A 13,428-nucleotide genomic window follows, 5' to 3' on the forward strand; every position below is an offset into this window, starting at 1 on the left:
AAAATGATTCTCAATTTATGAAAGCAAATACATGCACAAAACTTTTTTCCTTGTAATTGTTAAATTTCAAAAATTTAATTCAAAGATATGTACTCTGTATTAATGTGTTCAATGTAACCATGGTTCTCAGGTCCTAAGGACTCGTGGGTTGACAGTGGGTGGAAACTTCAGAGCAGCCTGTCTTGATAAAAAGTGTTAAGTTTTTGTATTTTCACCAGAGTTGTACTCCTTTGGAACACCACTGGAATTAGTGGAATAAATGCTCTAGCTTTGGGTTTCTTGGTAAATTAAGAAGCCATTAGAAATTTCTCATACTTAGATAAAAAAAACCCCAAGATTATTTTTTCTTTGGAAAGCTCAGTTAGGCCTGTAACGCCTTTTTTTTTTTTTTGCCTTTATATACATATCTTCTTTGCTTCTTTGAGATTTTGTTCCACGTTTTTCTTCCCTAATAATATTGTACTTGCCTTCTGGATCCTCATGGACCTTCTGCTAACCAGTCTTCTTAAATCAAGTCTGTCCACTGCTGCAGCTCCTGGTTTATTAGACTCAGAAAAGCAATTTTACTAGAGTCAGATACGTTACACATAGTCGTTAAAAAATTTATCATGATGAGAAGAACTTTCTGCGTTTCATAGCTCCTTTTTTTTTCAGGAAGTTACTATATGGTGTGTTGACTGCCACAGTCTTATGTAATTTAACAGTTTTCTTTAAAGAGGTGCATGAAGGAAACAATGCACACAATACAGCTTTATAAACCAAAACAAGTTTGCACTTAGGATTAAAAACAAACACGACCAGGGGAGGGTACAGCTCAGTGGCAGAATGTGTGCTTAGCATGCGTGAGGTACTGGATTCAATCCCCAGTGACTCCATTAAAAATAAATGAATAAATAAATAAGCCTAACTACCTCCACCCCCCAAAAAATTACAAAGTAAAATAAATAAATAGAACCGTCCACCTGAGCCTTTCTATATAAGATAAACCTGTTTGGACTTATTCTCATCAGTTTGGGAAACTCAAGATTATCATTCATAAACATTAGTACATGCTTATGTGTTCAAAATCTAGTAACAGAAATAAAACACTGGAATACTAAAACAAATGCACATAACAAATTTGCACATTTTTCGGTATACATTTTATTTCACTAGTGCTTTTATAGACATATATGTACATATATTTGTATATATATATACTATTCTCAAACTTACCTGATCCAATTCCTGTTTTATAACAAATATTGTGTAATGCCCACTTTACTATTCTGAAATCAAAATCATAGAAAATAATCCTACCCATGTGCATAGTTTTAAATATCGACGGTGCTCTGTGAGATAAAGGAAGAAAATAGTAAAGTATCAGCATGCTAAGTGCTCAGGTACCACCATATTAGAATACATAATGAAGTAATCAGTTGTTCCAGCCTTGTGTAGAATTACTGTGTGTGCAGTAGCTCCAAACTTAAATTGTATGACTAGCATTTCAGTCAATGTCATGATTTTACAAAATGCTGACCTCCTGGTAAAGCTGCAGATAAAATGAAATATGTACAACCTTCTTTTGATTTATATGACAGTCGCAGTCCTAGAAAATTAAGTGCATATTAAAACTGTGAAAAAAAGTCTTTTGTGATTATTTGTCAAGTGGAGATAGGTTGTAGGCTTGGGTATTAATTATTTAAAGCTATTTACCTACTAGATGCTGGAGAATGCAGCGTAATTCTCCCTTCTGGGGGCTGCCCGGCACATTGCAGGACATCTGGCATTCCTGGTCCTCGTTACTAAATGATGACAGTGTCCCCTGCCTATCATTTTGATAATGAAATATTTGCACACTGCTTCTTAGCAGCCAGTACTGCCCAATCAAAGAGCTCTGATCTAGATGTCTCTGTTACTGGATTTCAAGATTTAATATTGCACGGAAAACACAATCTCCAAATCTTTTCTGTAGAAACTTGATATTGAGCTTTTGTGATAATGATGGGGGGAAAGCTAATTATATTCTTTAACTTTTTAACCTTTCTTCTGATATTCCGGAAGAAAGGTTTTAATGATCAGTGTTATTACAAATGAGAAAATAAACAAGTATAGAATATCTGAAAAAAAAAAACAACCCTTAAATATCCAGTATGTGTTAATATCAGAACTTGCTTTCTAACTGTGACAGCTAATGTTATCTTTTAAAATATCTTCTTTTAAAGGATAATTTCTATTTAGCTAAAGTGAAATTTATTTCAATTTCTGTTTTCAAGTTTATAATGCTACACTCTTTTGATAACCAATTTAGATAAACAGGCTAAAAAGATGCTCATTTGTTCTCACATTTGTTCTTAAGAAAGTTATAAATGGCAATGAAATAGTCTAGGTGGGATATATGGGCAGAGAGTACAGTATTTGGATTGCTCAGGTATTTTGATTAATAGGATCAATATAGTTACACCAATTTTCAGAAAAAATTAAAATTATATTCCACTTCATGTTCTGATTCTACTTTTTAGTCATTCAGAAGGCACTCGGGGGACTTTCAGAGCTCCCAGAATCATTCTCATCAATCATCATTGTGCTGATGCAGATGCATGATGATGACAAAGAATAACAGAATCCAGTTTAATGGCATAATTCTAAGCAGTGTGTGACCCAGCTTGAAGCAGCCTTGCTCACCGAACCTCCGGCCCCAGCAGAGCTGTGAACCCAAGGCCTTGATGCCAACATTTTCCAGTTCTTTTTTCCACTCTTGGACTTTTCTGTTTCCATTTTCTGCCCTGCTCTTTGAATTCTCTTAGGCCTAGGAAAATGAGAAAGAAGGTGTTTATTCCAGGGCAGGCAGCTACAGGAAGATCCTTAAGTCCTTGTCAGTTTTACTTTGAGCTGGTTCAGGGAAAGTGAACTATTTTACTGAATTGAAGAGCAATTGGATAATTGAAAAATCGGCCTCTACAATGAAGAAGCAGGATGTGGGCTGGGCAAGTACTAGCTTAAAACCTGGAAGATGAAAAGTACTCTGGTGGGAAGGTAGATGCTGGTTCTCCCTCTAACTGGTTCTGCTCTGATGTAGTGTGTGCTGAGCTCGGATCTGAATGTTAAGGATCCCATGGGCGTGGCGCTGACACGGGCAACGCAGTGGTCTGCTGCGGGACATGGGACCAGGACCCTGGAAGTCACCCCTCTGAATGAAGCAATATTGACAGAAATTGTTATGTTTGTGGAGAGTTTTATCTATAAACACCCTCAAGAGGCAAAATATGTTTTTGTAGAACCACTGGAATGGAAAACAGATTTGGACCCCTCAGCATTTGGATCAGGTTATATTGTCAGGTAAGCCAGTGAATTGCTTCGAGAAATTAACATCTTCAGTTGTACATTTTTTTTTTTTATTGATTGGTTGTAGGTCTGGGGCAAGTCACTTTGCCTTTGTGAATCTCAGAAATCTCAAAGAAAACTGAAGGCACTCTGGTGAAATCTAAGGATATTTTGTTTGGCCAACACACTATTTTTTTTTTAATTTTATTTTTCTGGGGGAGGGAGAGGAGGTAATTAGGTTTTTACTTACTTATTTTTAATGGAAGTACTGGGGATTGAACCCAGGACTCTGTGCATTCTAGGCACGTGCTCTGCCGCTGAGCTATACCCTCCCCTTTCTGGCCAACAACTGTTTATCAGATTTCTAAATTTGAATTTCTTCTGATAAGGAGTGCATTCTCCAGGTCACCACACTCCCAACATATGCTGTTCCTTTATGTCTGGTCTTTGCACTCATGTGACCTGCCAGACTCCACAAGGCATTGATTTTTGTGAACTCCGATCCTAGACAAAATCCCTTCTGAGATTTAAATCTGTTATAACAATCTATGGGGTGGCAGGTAAATTCTGCTTAATATAAGGGAAAGACTTATTAATAATTAGTATTGCCCTCAAATGAGAACCTTCCAATTTCTTATCTCTTAGGAACATAGTTAAATATATATTTTATATGTCACATAAATTTATATAATTATATTATACTTAAAAATATATTATACAAGTGTATGTTATAATTCTGTATAATAAATATAAATTCATGTGTACTTTTTTGGGGGTGGGAGGGCCAACCTCAGTTTATTTTTCACTTCAGACATTCTGAGCCTCTTTTCTACCCCCATGTCCCACTTTGGTTCTGCACATGAACTTTTAAAGTCTGATCTTATCATATAAAAAAAATTTTAAAGTCTAAACTTATCAAAAACAGTTCTCTAACTAGTCAAAACTTCCCATAGATGCCTTTTCCATTTTTCTCCCTTTGGGATTATTTGTGAGGATATGCTTAGAATTTCATTTTTAGAACCACAAAACCATTCTTGAACTGCATCTCAAGAGCTCTTCAGTTCTGATGTCATGGTCTACCTCCTCTCTGAATTCTCTGAAATATTTTAAAATTAATTTTTAATTTCATTTCTAACTGTGCGTTTGGTCACTTTCTCCCAAAGGGCTTCGTTCCTCCCGCCTAAGTTCAGTGGAGTAACACACCTTGTTTCTTCTGACCTTGAAAAGACGGACTCATCTGCAAAATCAATTAAAAACATATGAACACTTAGTACAAAGACGGATTTAAAGCAAATGTCAGAAGAGATCAAGATTGTTGTAGCTTGCCTCTGTACTAATTTTATATTCCAAGCACAGACATGACCACATCTGTGACCTAGTTAGGGGGGCTATTATACACACCTCAGACATTTTGCTATTTCTTTATCCCAGTTCGGTTTCTTTTTGCTGTATTTCCATTTTTATGTCTCTGCATACAGTCTTTAGTGCAGTGTTCCCTCTTAAGTAGGATGTTTTGCCATTCTAACACCACCTATGTTTTGAACCAACTATCCCTTGACTGTCTTCCTTCTGTCAAATTTACCATGCGACTTTTCCTTGGGACAGTTTTTCCAGCCGTCATTCTTGTTTCTGACCTTTGTTGACTGGTATCTTTGATGTTGGGAGAGTAAGAGGGGTCTGATAGTAGTGCCTGTTACATTTGTGTCTTGATGAAAACCAGATAGGTACTGACTGCCCGGAAGAAGGCAAAGGAAACAGCTGAGATTTTGGTAATAATGGAAAATACCAGATTCTTCCTCATCCAGGTCTTGACCATATCTCCTAAACCAAAGAACTGTCAGCCACCCACAGCCACTTGGTGTTTGCTATGTCCAGCAACATAACAAGTGATGTAAACCAGAGATGCCCTCAATGGCCAGAAGAATGTATTATTAAAACAGCCCCACTACCTCCTTCCTTGCCCTCTGGTTCATAGGCACTCTTTTTGCTTAGCTGCTGACCCTTGGAACACCACTTATTCATTTATTTAAAGTGGGGGAAGCCATTCTTTTCTCAGTCAGGGGTGATATCTCTAAGTCCATGTGGTTAGCCAAGTCATCACGGAGGATTTATTTAAGCTTGGAGTCTCTGGACGTGTTTCCATCAAACAGGAATGTCCTTGGATGTTTTAGAATAAAGGCAGACTCTTCTTGGGCATACACATTCTCTCATCCCTCTTGCTCCAAAACAAGTCAGTTTTATCTATATGGAAAGTCTCTTAAAGTAGGTAAGCTACACCCTTTTTTGTTTATCTCTGCAGATATCTGGGGGACTATATTCGTACTTTTGGCCTTTCTTCTCATTTGATGCAGCTCTGAATGCACTCTCTGAAGCAGTCAATAAATGTTTGATCAGCCTTCTTCTCAAGTAGGCTCATTGGCAATTGACATTGAAACTGATCCTTCTGTCACACAAGAAAGAGGTTTTCCATTTCACCTGCTGTCTTCTTTCCTTTTGCACAGATGGTCATTAATTGAACAGACAGGCACAGAACTTTTCACGTTTGCATGATTCATTCGTTTCCTTTAGAATCACTCCCAATGTACAGCTGTTCATCCTGTAATATCATCTCTCCACGTTCAGTTTTGGGGAAAAATATCTCTACTTTGATTTTAATGGAAACCATAGGTTTCTTTTTATCACCATTTTCAATCGCTTTTGTTCTCATCAGACAGGATGAGATTAATAATCTTCCTAAAACACCTCTGAATGAAACCCAAATCCATTGTAAGCGAAGGACAAGTGACACTACGGAGCTGAGGTGCTTCAGGTCTCCAGAATGTAGCCTGGGAAATGTGCTAACTGGGAAAGCATTCAGAATCGATTTGTGAAAGCATCGTTAGCTATTTTCTCCTTCTCTGGGAGAACTATGATTTTTAAACCGTGTCTGTTTTAATACTGCTCTATGTTTATTGTGAATCTGAGTCTGCCGTGTCTCCGTGATATGAGTTGGGACAAAATCGGATGCTGGTGCGAGTCCTGTGTGGTTGAGAAGCCAGGATGCCTGAGCAAGGGCCCTCTTCCCTGCAAGTAATACACACTTCATACCTTTTTGGTCCTTAGTCTTAGTCTTCTGATCAATATCCGAAGGGCTGATTTCAATGATTTCCAACCTAAAAATCGCGTTGTTTTATGAGACAGTAATTATTGTATTGGTAAAATTTCTAAGTCACAGTATTAAGACTGGTGGCCATAAGTTTTGTTATTGAACCCTTTGTTGTCCATCCCTGAGAATGACGAGAGTTTCTCAACTATAGCTTTATTTCCTATGTTACTGCTCAGACACACGTTTATGGAGTAGCTACTATGTTCTGAACATGAAACCAGACACTAGGGGTTAATAAATCAGACATTTTCCCGCTCCCCTGCAGGGTCGTCTAAGCTGAGGCTGTTTAGCTCCCTTCCCCAGCTGCAGTGTAGAAGTCCCTTGATCAGGTCAGTGGGTTTCATTTCTTCTTTCTTTCATTCTTCTTGACCTTCACGAGGTGGGTGTAGCAGTTTTCTTCCAAAGAGCTCTTTCTTCGGGTGCTGGAGACCGTGAGCCCAGAAGCAGAAGCTGAAGCTGCTTTTCAACAGTCCTGCCTATGGCTGGTGTTTTAGTTCCTCTTGCTCCAGCTGGTGGGAGCCTGAGCAGGGAGTGATGTCCCCTGCGCCCAGCACTTCTCCTGGGGCTCCGTGGGAGCTTCACTTTCCCAAGCTAAGCAGCTCGATACCACGGGTGTTCAGTCGGCCCGTAAGTTAGTCCTCCTATCAGCCACTTAGCATGAGCTGCCAGCCCAGGTACAGGCCTTTCAGAAGTGTCCTCCTCAGTCCTAAGGACACGATTCCAAAGGCTTTGAGGGAAAACATACATTCTGTAAATGATGCACGTCACTGGCCAGTCTGGAAACAGTTTGCTCTGTAATTTCTTTCTCGTATATTTATTGAACACCTTGTGCACGTGGTTACCCTTTGAAGTACAGGGGATGGAGCAGGGGCCAGACTGATGGAGTCCCTGTGGTCGCTCCTGTTGCTGCTGGAACGAATTACCATGCAATTAATGGCTCAAAAGCACACAGATTTATCACCTTACAGTTCTGGCGGTGAAAAACCTCCAATGAATGTGGGCAGGGTGGTGTTCCTCCTGGGGTCTGGAAGAAAATTCATTCTTGCCTTGTCCAGCATCTCAAGGCCACCTGCACTCCTTGGCTCATGGCTGCGCACCACCCTGACCCCTGTTTCCTTCGTCACGTCACTTTCCCTGACTTCACCCTGCTTTCTGCCTCTTTAGAGACCCTTTGATAATACTGGACCCACCTAGATATTCCAGAATAGTCTTCCCATCTCAAGATCCTTAATCTAACCTGTCTGCAAAGTCCCTTTTGCCACGTAAGGTAACATACTCACAGGTTCCAGGGATTAGGGCATGGATGTTCTGGGGGGAGTCATTACTCTGCTTCCCACAGTTTCTATCTTCTTGTTCATGTTCCCTTGAAATAGTGTTAAAAGTAGATTGAGTCAGATTTACTTTTTCTGACGAACTGTCAACATTTCACAGCTATGAATCTGCGTTACAGTGTAAGATACGTTAGGTCATGTCGTAAGATGTGGGAAGTTCTGGCAGGGATATCAGAATATAATAATTAAAAAAAGTGCTAGGCCATTTCATTAATGGTGTTAAGTGGTAGAAATGTATAGAAATATCACTACCATGAAAACATCTTACTATTTGTTACATGCCCACCTGAAAAGGTCTCTAAAAAGGACAGAAACATCAATCTAGGAGAGCTGATAATTTCTGATCAGGAAAAATCCTATTTAGAAAAGCTACTTTTTACCCTAAAGTAAACCAAATTTGGAGGCTTGGAGTGGGAAAATAATCCACAGAGAGGATCTAGTTTGTCGTTTTCCATAGCTTTCTTGCTCATAAACAGAGTAGCCGAGAAAATTCCTAACCACTAATTACTGTGGTGTAAAAATTTTATAGATAAAATAACATTAGAAATCCACAAAACATGAATGGTTCTGTAGAACCAGTGATTAAAAAAAAAAAAAGATGTCCAGTGCATTATTAGAAGAAACAAAACCAGAAATTCTGTTTGAGTTCACGTCGGTATTCAAGAAATTGCTTAACATTTTTCTTTTTGGATATATCCCTGCTGCTTAGTACGGTTGCTAATAAGTTTGGGGAGTTAAGGGTCTGAGTGTGGAAGAAAGTGGGAAATAGGTAAGCTTCTAAGAAGGGGCTTTTATATTCTCTGGGTTTCATCATGAGCCGTGGGAATAATCTGTTGAAATGTCTTACATTTAACTGCTACTGGCATCCAGGTAAGCTTCAGCTTTTAAAAAAAAATTGTTTTTTTCATTTTTAAGTGAGACGACAGTCAACTCAGAAGACGTTGATAAAAGCGGACAGCCTTTGCTATTTCTCTCTGTACCGCAAATTAAAATTAGGAGCTTTGGGCAGCTATCACGCTTCCTGTTTATGGCCAAAAGTACAAAGCTGACGGAAGCACAAGCATGTATTGAAGGTGATATTTACATTCTAGTCTGTGATTTGAACTCTCAGAAACATGATCTTGGGGGGACTCATTTGTTACAGTCTCTTGAAAGAAGTTGTTTCGCCTACAAAGTAAAAAGCCCTGTGTTCAATTTCATTGAAGTGTCATTAACTTTTCCTGGCTGAAATGTTACGCTTGTATCAGATTTCTGCTGGACAATGAAAGGCCTAATACTTCACCCTTAGTCAGTTTCTAGGTTTCTAATTTTGGAGTGTGGTTTAAAGAGAACCTTCCTAGCTTCTGGAATGACCTGAGGCCTGAGCCTTTAAGGTTCCTGCCAGCGGCAAAGACAGATGTCCAGCGCCAGCCTGGGAATCCACCCTCTGCCCTCATACTGCTTGATGGGTGGTGATCTGTTTCCTTTAAAATGAGTGCAGGCTCTGCCTTCAGCCCATAATCACCTGACTTTCCATGTATCTCAGTGCTACTCCGTTGTGGAATACACAGCTTTCTGGGAACAGTTACATTCATTCAGTGGGAAATCTTTTTCCTTAAATTCCTCATTTCTAAACAAAGTTTTGCCCCTTTCTCCCTCATTTTCAACCATATGGTTTTTTGGCCTTTACCAAATTCTGGCTTTGGTACCCCTGGGTTCAACATTCACAGCTCTGCCAGTCTTGCTCACGAGCTGATATTTCAGTTTTTCACTGTAATTTTGGTATGTGTGTAAATTACTGGTTAGAGTTGTTTTTCCCACTCTCACACCAAAAGGCATTGAAAATATAAGTTCGAATAGGTGGAAAAGACTGGCAGTAGATCTACAGACTGAGAGAGACTTGCGCTTTTGGAGAGAAAGTATTTGTGACCACTGTTCACTGGTGCGCATGCACGCACACACACAGTTCTAGTGATCATTCTTCTAAGGAGACCAGTATTTCTCTTTCTTCAAATCAATTCTGAATATATTAATTGAATGGCTATTCTGAACAATGCCCCACAGTCAACTTAAAAAAAAAAAAAGACCCTCTTGGCTTCTGTCCTATTAGGGAGATGACATACATAGAGGATATTATAGTACAAGATAGAACATCTCGAGAAGTGTATGGAAGTTCCTGAGTACAGGAGAACCTGAGAAGTAGGGATGAATTCAGATTGAGTCAATCAGAGAAAGCTGAATGAAGGAAACATTTGGATGGGCTTTAAAGAGTTCATTAGTCTATGTTTCTTGTAGTAGAAGATGAGAGGATAATTCTTTTTTAATTTACTTTTTTTGGTCAGCTAACAGAAATCCTGTAGCAAAAATCCTGGGCTTGGATTATAAAGTGATAGATGAAATCAGTGAAGACTCATCTGTATTAAGTATTCTTGATAAAATCACCAAAGATGATGATCCGGCAAGTGAGACTAAGATGAAGATTGCCATGCTACTTAAGCAGCTGGATCTGCACCTGCTCAATCATACTCTGAAACATATTTCGCTGTGAGTCTTTTCTTAAAAGAAACTTCTAAATATCAGTTATAAAAAGGACTTTCAGAGTTTTAGACGAAAAAAAAACGCAAGAAAAATTAAGTGTGAAAGTGGTTGCTATTGATTTAATGTTACATTTCATTAGAATAAAATTTTACTCATTGCATGGATAATTCTAGTTCTCAGTATTAAAATTCTCAGCATGGCTAACACATTCTAGTGGGGTTTCATCTGAGTCTGAAGACATTAAGTGGCCTTCTCATTTTCAAAGTCTCTTAACCTATTAGATAAATTATTAAATTATAATGCAATTATCATGTGTAGTTTGTCGGGTTTAAAACTTGTTAATTCTTCAAGTCTTTTCTAGTATTTTAGCATTATCATTTAGGATGAAGTGAATATTTAAATGAGTATATTCAATGTTGCATTAAAGACGAATCACTAATTTTTTGATTTTTTGACAGTGTGATAAGATTGTTACATGGCTAAGATTAGCTGCAATTTTATTGTTGTAATTTATCTGCTATTTTAAATGCAGAAAAAGAGATACTCATCTGATACAATGAAATGTTTTCATGTGTTCTCTGTAGACTCTTTTAAAGTATTTAAAATGAGTTTCTAAACATTTATTTCAGAGAAATACGATTAAACCCAGGGACTTTTAAGAATGATATAGAGCTGCTTAAACGATTCTCAGGAAAAGGAAAACAAACAGTCTTGGAATTTATCGACTATACCTCAGGTTCATTTTATATTATATGTATTTTCATAATTATATTTTCAAAATGCTTCCATAGCTACATTAAATATTTATGAAAATGAAAACTTAAAATTTTGGAAAACTATTTTTTGGAAGCTGATGTATTTTACAACTTGAGGTTAAGGAGCTAGCTCCTTTTAATTGATTGATAATTGGTTTCAGATTATGAATTTTCAAACGGATGCCGAGCCCCACCTTGGAGACAACTTCGAGGGGAAATTTGTTATGTGCTGGTGAAACCACACGATGCTGAAATTTTGTGCGTGACTTGTAGCAAAGGAGGAGTGTTTTTAAACGGTGTAAGTGATTTGCTGTAAACAGTATTGGCTTTGGCCCTGAGCTGGGTCTCTGTAAATGCAGGCATGTATCCAGGACTGAAGCCCGAGAACAGAAAATGAAATGCCGTTCTGTGGGATTCAAGCAGATCCCTTTTGCTATGGGTTTGCTGGGAAAATCCAAAATTGTCTCAGAATTAGCCCCAGGGTTCCCCCTTGCAGGTCCTGATGTCGGTGTTCCAGGAATGGCCTTGAAAGGGGCCCGTTCCACTGCCTAAAGTGAAAAGCTCTTTAAGGTCATCAGTTCACTGGCTAATTACACAAATACTAGAAGAAAGAAAAGTCCAAAAAGGAGCACAGAGGTCATTACAGAAGAGTAACTGCTGCTTCTGCCCTAAGAGTTGAGGGGACACTTGGAAGAGGAGGAGGGGCTACCAAAACATGGAGGCCTGGAGGAAGTGGCCCGTGAAGCTGGGACCCAGATGCCTGGGGAGGATCCTGCCAGGCTGTGCTGGCACCTCGGCATCTCAGGGAAGGGACCTGGTGGAGCTGGGACTTACACCTCTCAAGAGTGGACCCTGCCTGCACTGGGGGTGGCCGCTCAGGGCTCAGAGGAGGGGCCCCAATGGGACAGGACTGGCTCCCAGCCATCTGAGGAATGGTCACCTCCAGGCTGCGCAGGCTCCTCGGAACTCAGGGGGTCTCCACGCAGCCGGGCCCCAGACCTCTGAGGAGTGGGCACTACCCAGTCAGTGGGGACACCTCAGGCTTTCGGAGGCGGGGTTGGCAGAGGGCAGAGACCCAGACCTAGTGGATGGGGCGCCGGTCGGCTGCTACTGTATTTCTGAGGGGTCGTGCTGAGCCTGGTTCTGGAACTGTGGGAAAAGTGCCTGGAAATTAGAACTAACTGTTGCTACTGGGATTAGCTGCCACTGTGGGGGTGAGGGGCCATTGCTGGGGTGGCTCCAACAGGAACAGTGGGCACACCGTTGAGAGCATGTCCCTTCTTCCTCTCCTGGCCCCCCGGTCTTCCCCCTGACCCCCGGGCCGAAACACTTGCACTGGCCCAGGAGAAAGGCAGTGTGACAGATTCCCAGCCCGAGCATCCCAAAGCTGGGCGTGGTGGGTGGGCTGCGAGCTGAGAGACAGCACAGCCTTCTGAATAACCTGGACTGAAAAACATGACTTTTAGGCTCACACCTGTTCACTGAACTTAGCTGGAAGGAGCTCAGCTTTCTCCTCTGCACAGCCCTGCCTTCGGTTGTCTTCAGTGCACATGTGGGTCTCACAGGCAAAATTCTACAGGGAGGACCCAAGTCCTTAATGGGGACCCTGCGACCCCCGGGGACTGTTTGGAGCATTGTCATGCCTTGGCCTGGGTTGTTACTGAGATGCTGGGGCTGTGTATTGACTACGTGGCGGCGTTTCTTCTGACCCGGCTTTTGGTGCTTGTCTCATCAGCCTGACCCTGGGCTTGCTTCTGCACAGAGGAGGCACACAGCCTAATATGATTTTGCTTTCCACCTGTTTTGACACTTTAGAAAAGTGAAATCTCCAATTGCAAAGTAAGAGATCAAACTTAGGAGCGAAAACATTGCCAGTATCTCTGAACCTACTTGTGAATTCCTTCCTGTTTCCCTCAACTGCACTCCCATACGTGTGTGTATGTATATGTGTGTGTACACTCTTGTGTGTATGTGTTCATGTGTTAGACATTATTTTTGCTTTTTTGTAATTTTATAAAAATTGAATTATACTGTTAAGAAAAAAGAAAGAAAATAAGAAAAAATTTTAAGAAAGGACTGATTTTCTTTGGCCTTGCAGAGTAGGGCAGGGAGTCTGCTTCTGCAGAAGGCTGCTGACGTGCCTACAACTTGATTTGATATGGAAACATCCAAGTGTTCCTCTCGGTTTAAAAAAAAATGAAGGACAAGGAGCATAAAGCTATTCCACAATTACAAGAAAATGTATAACACACTACAGTTACATGTATATATATGTTTTTATATATAGTTATGTATGTAATACATGGCAGCTTTAAACACGTGTGCACACACACGTGCACACACACACTCATGGTGAAGGGAGAGCCACAGGGGCAGG

The 13,428-nt window shown here is 40.2% G+C and overlaps 1 protein-coding gene and 1 non-coding gene across 13 annotated transcripts in view; one reads left to right on the forward strand and one right to left on the reverse strand.

Annotated features, from left to right (window-relative positions):
* The window catches only part of ODAD2 (outer dynein arm docking complex subunit 2), a 146,727-nt gene that overhangs the window by 1,007 nt on the left and 132,292 nt on the right, over window positions 1-13,428 (forward strand). For 8 of the 12 annotated variants that reach the window (XR_012067004.1, XM_072954878.1, XM_072954881.1 and 5 more), the window contains exons 2-6: window positions 3,059-3,318; window positions 8,695-8,852; window positions 10,101-10,302; window positions 10,926-11,032; window positions 11,213-11,349. Coding sequence is in view for 11 of the 12 variants with exons in the window: in XM_072954878.1 (XP_072810979.1) it covers window positions 3,095-3,318; window positions 8,695-8,852; window positions 10,101-10,302; window positions 10,926-11,032; window positions 11,213-11,349 (828 nt within the window). In the remaining variant the exon portion in view is untranslated. Of the gene's footprint in view, window positions 1-2,965; window positions 3,319-6,713; window positions 6,778-7,697; window positions 7,716-8,694; window positions 8,853-10,100; window positions 10,303-10,925; window positions 11,033-11,212; window positions 11,350-13,428 lie in introns of those variants that run through there. The other 4 variants (XM_072954887.1, XM_072954886.1, XM_072954879.1 and 1 more) reach the window with 4 other exon arrangements.
* Window positions 3,564-3,636, reverse strand: TRNAS-AGA (transfer RNA serine (anticodon AGA)). Its single transcript has one exon. It is a non-coding gene; the product is annotated as a tRNA-Ser (tRNA).

This window comes from Vicugna pacos, chromosome 35 (genome assembly GCF_048564905.1).
Source record: "Vicugna pacos chromosome 35, VicPac4, whole genome shotgun sequence".
Classification (NCBI taxonomy): Eukaryota; Metazoa; Chordata; class Mammalia; order Artiodactyla; family Camelidae; genus Vicugna; species Vicugna pacos.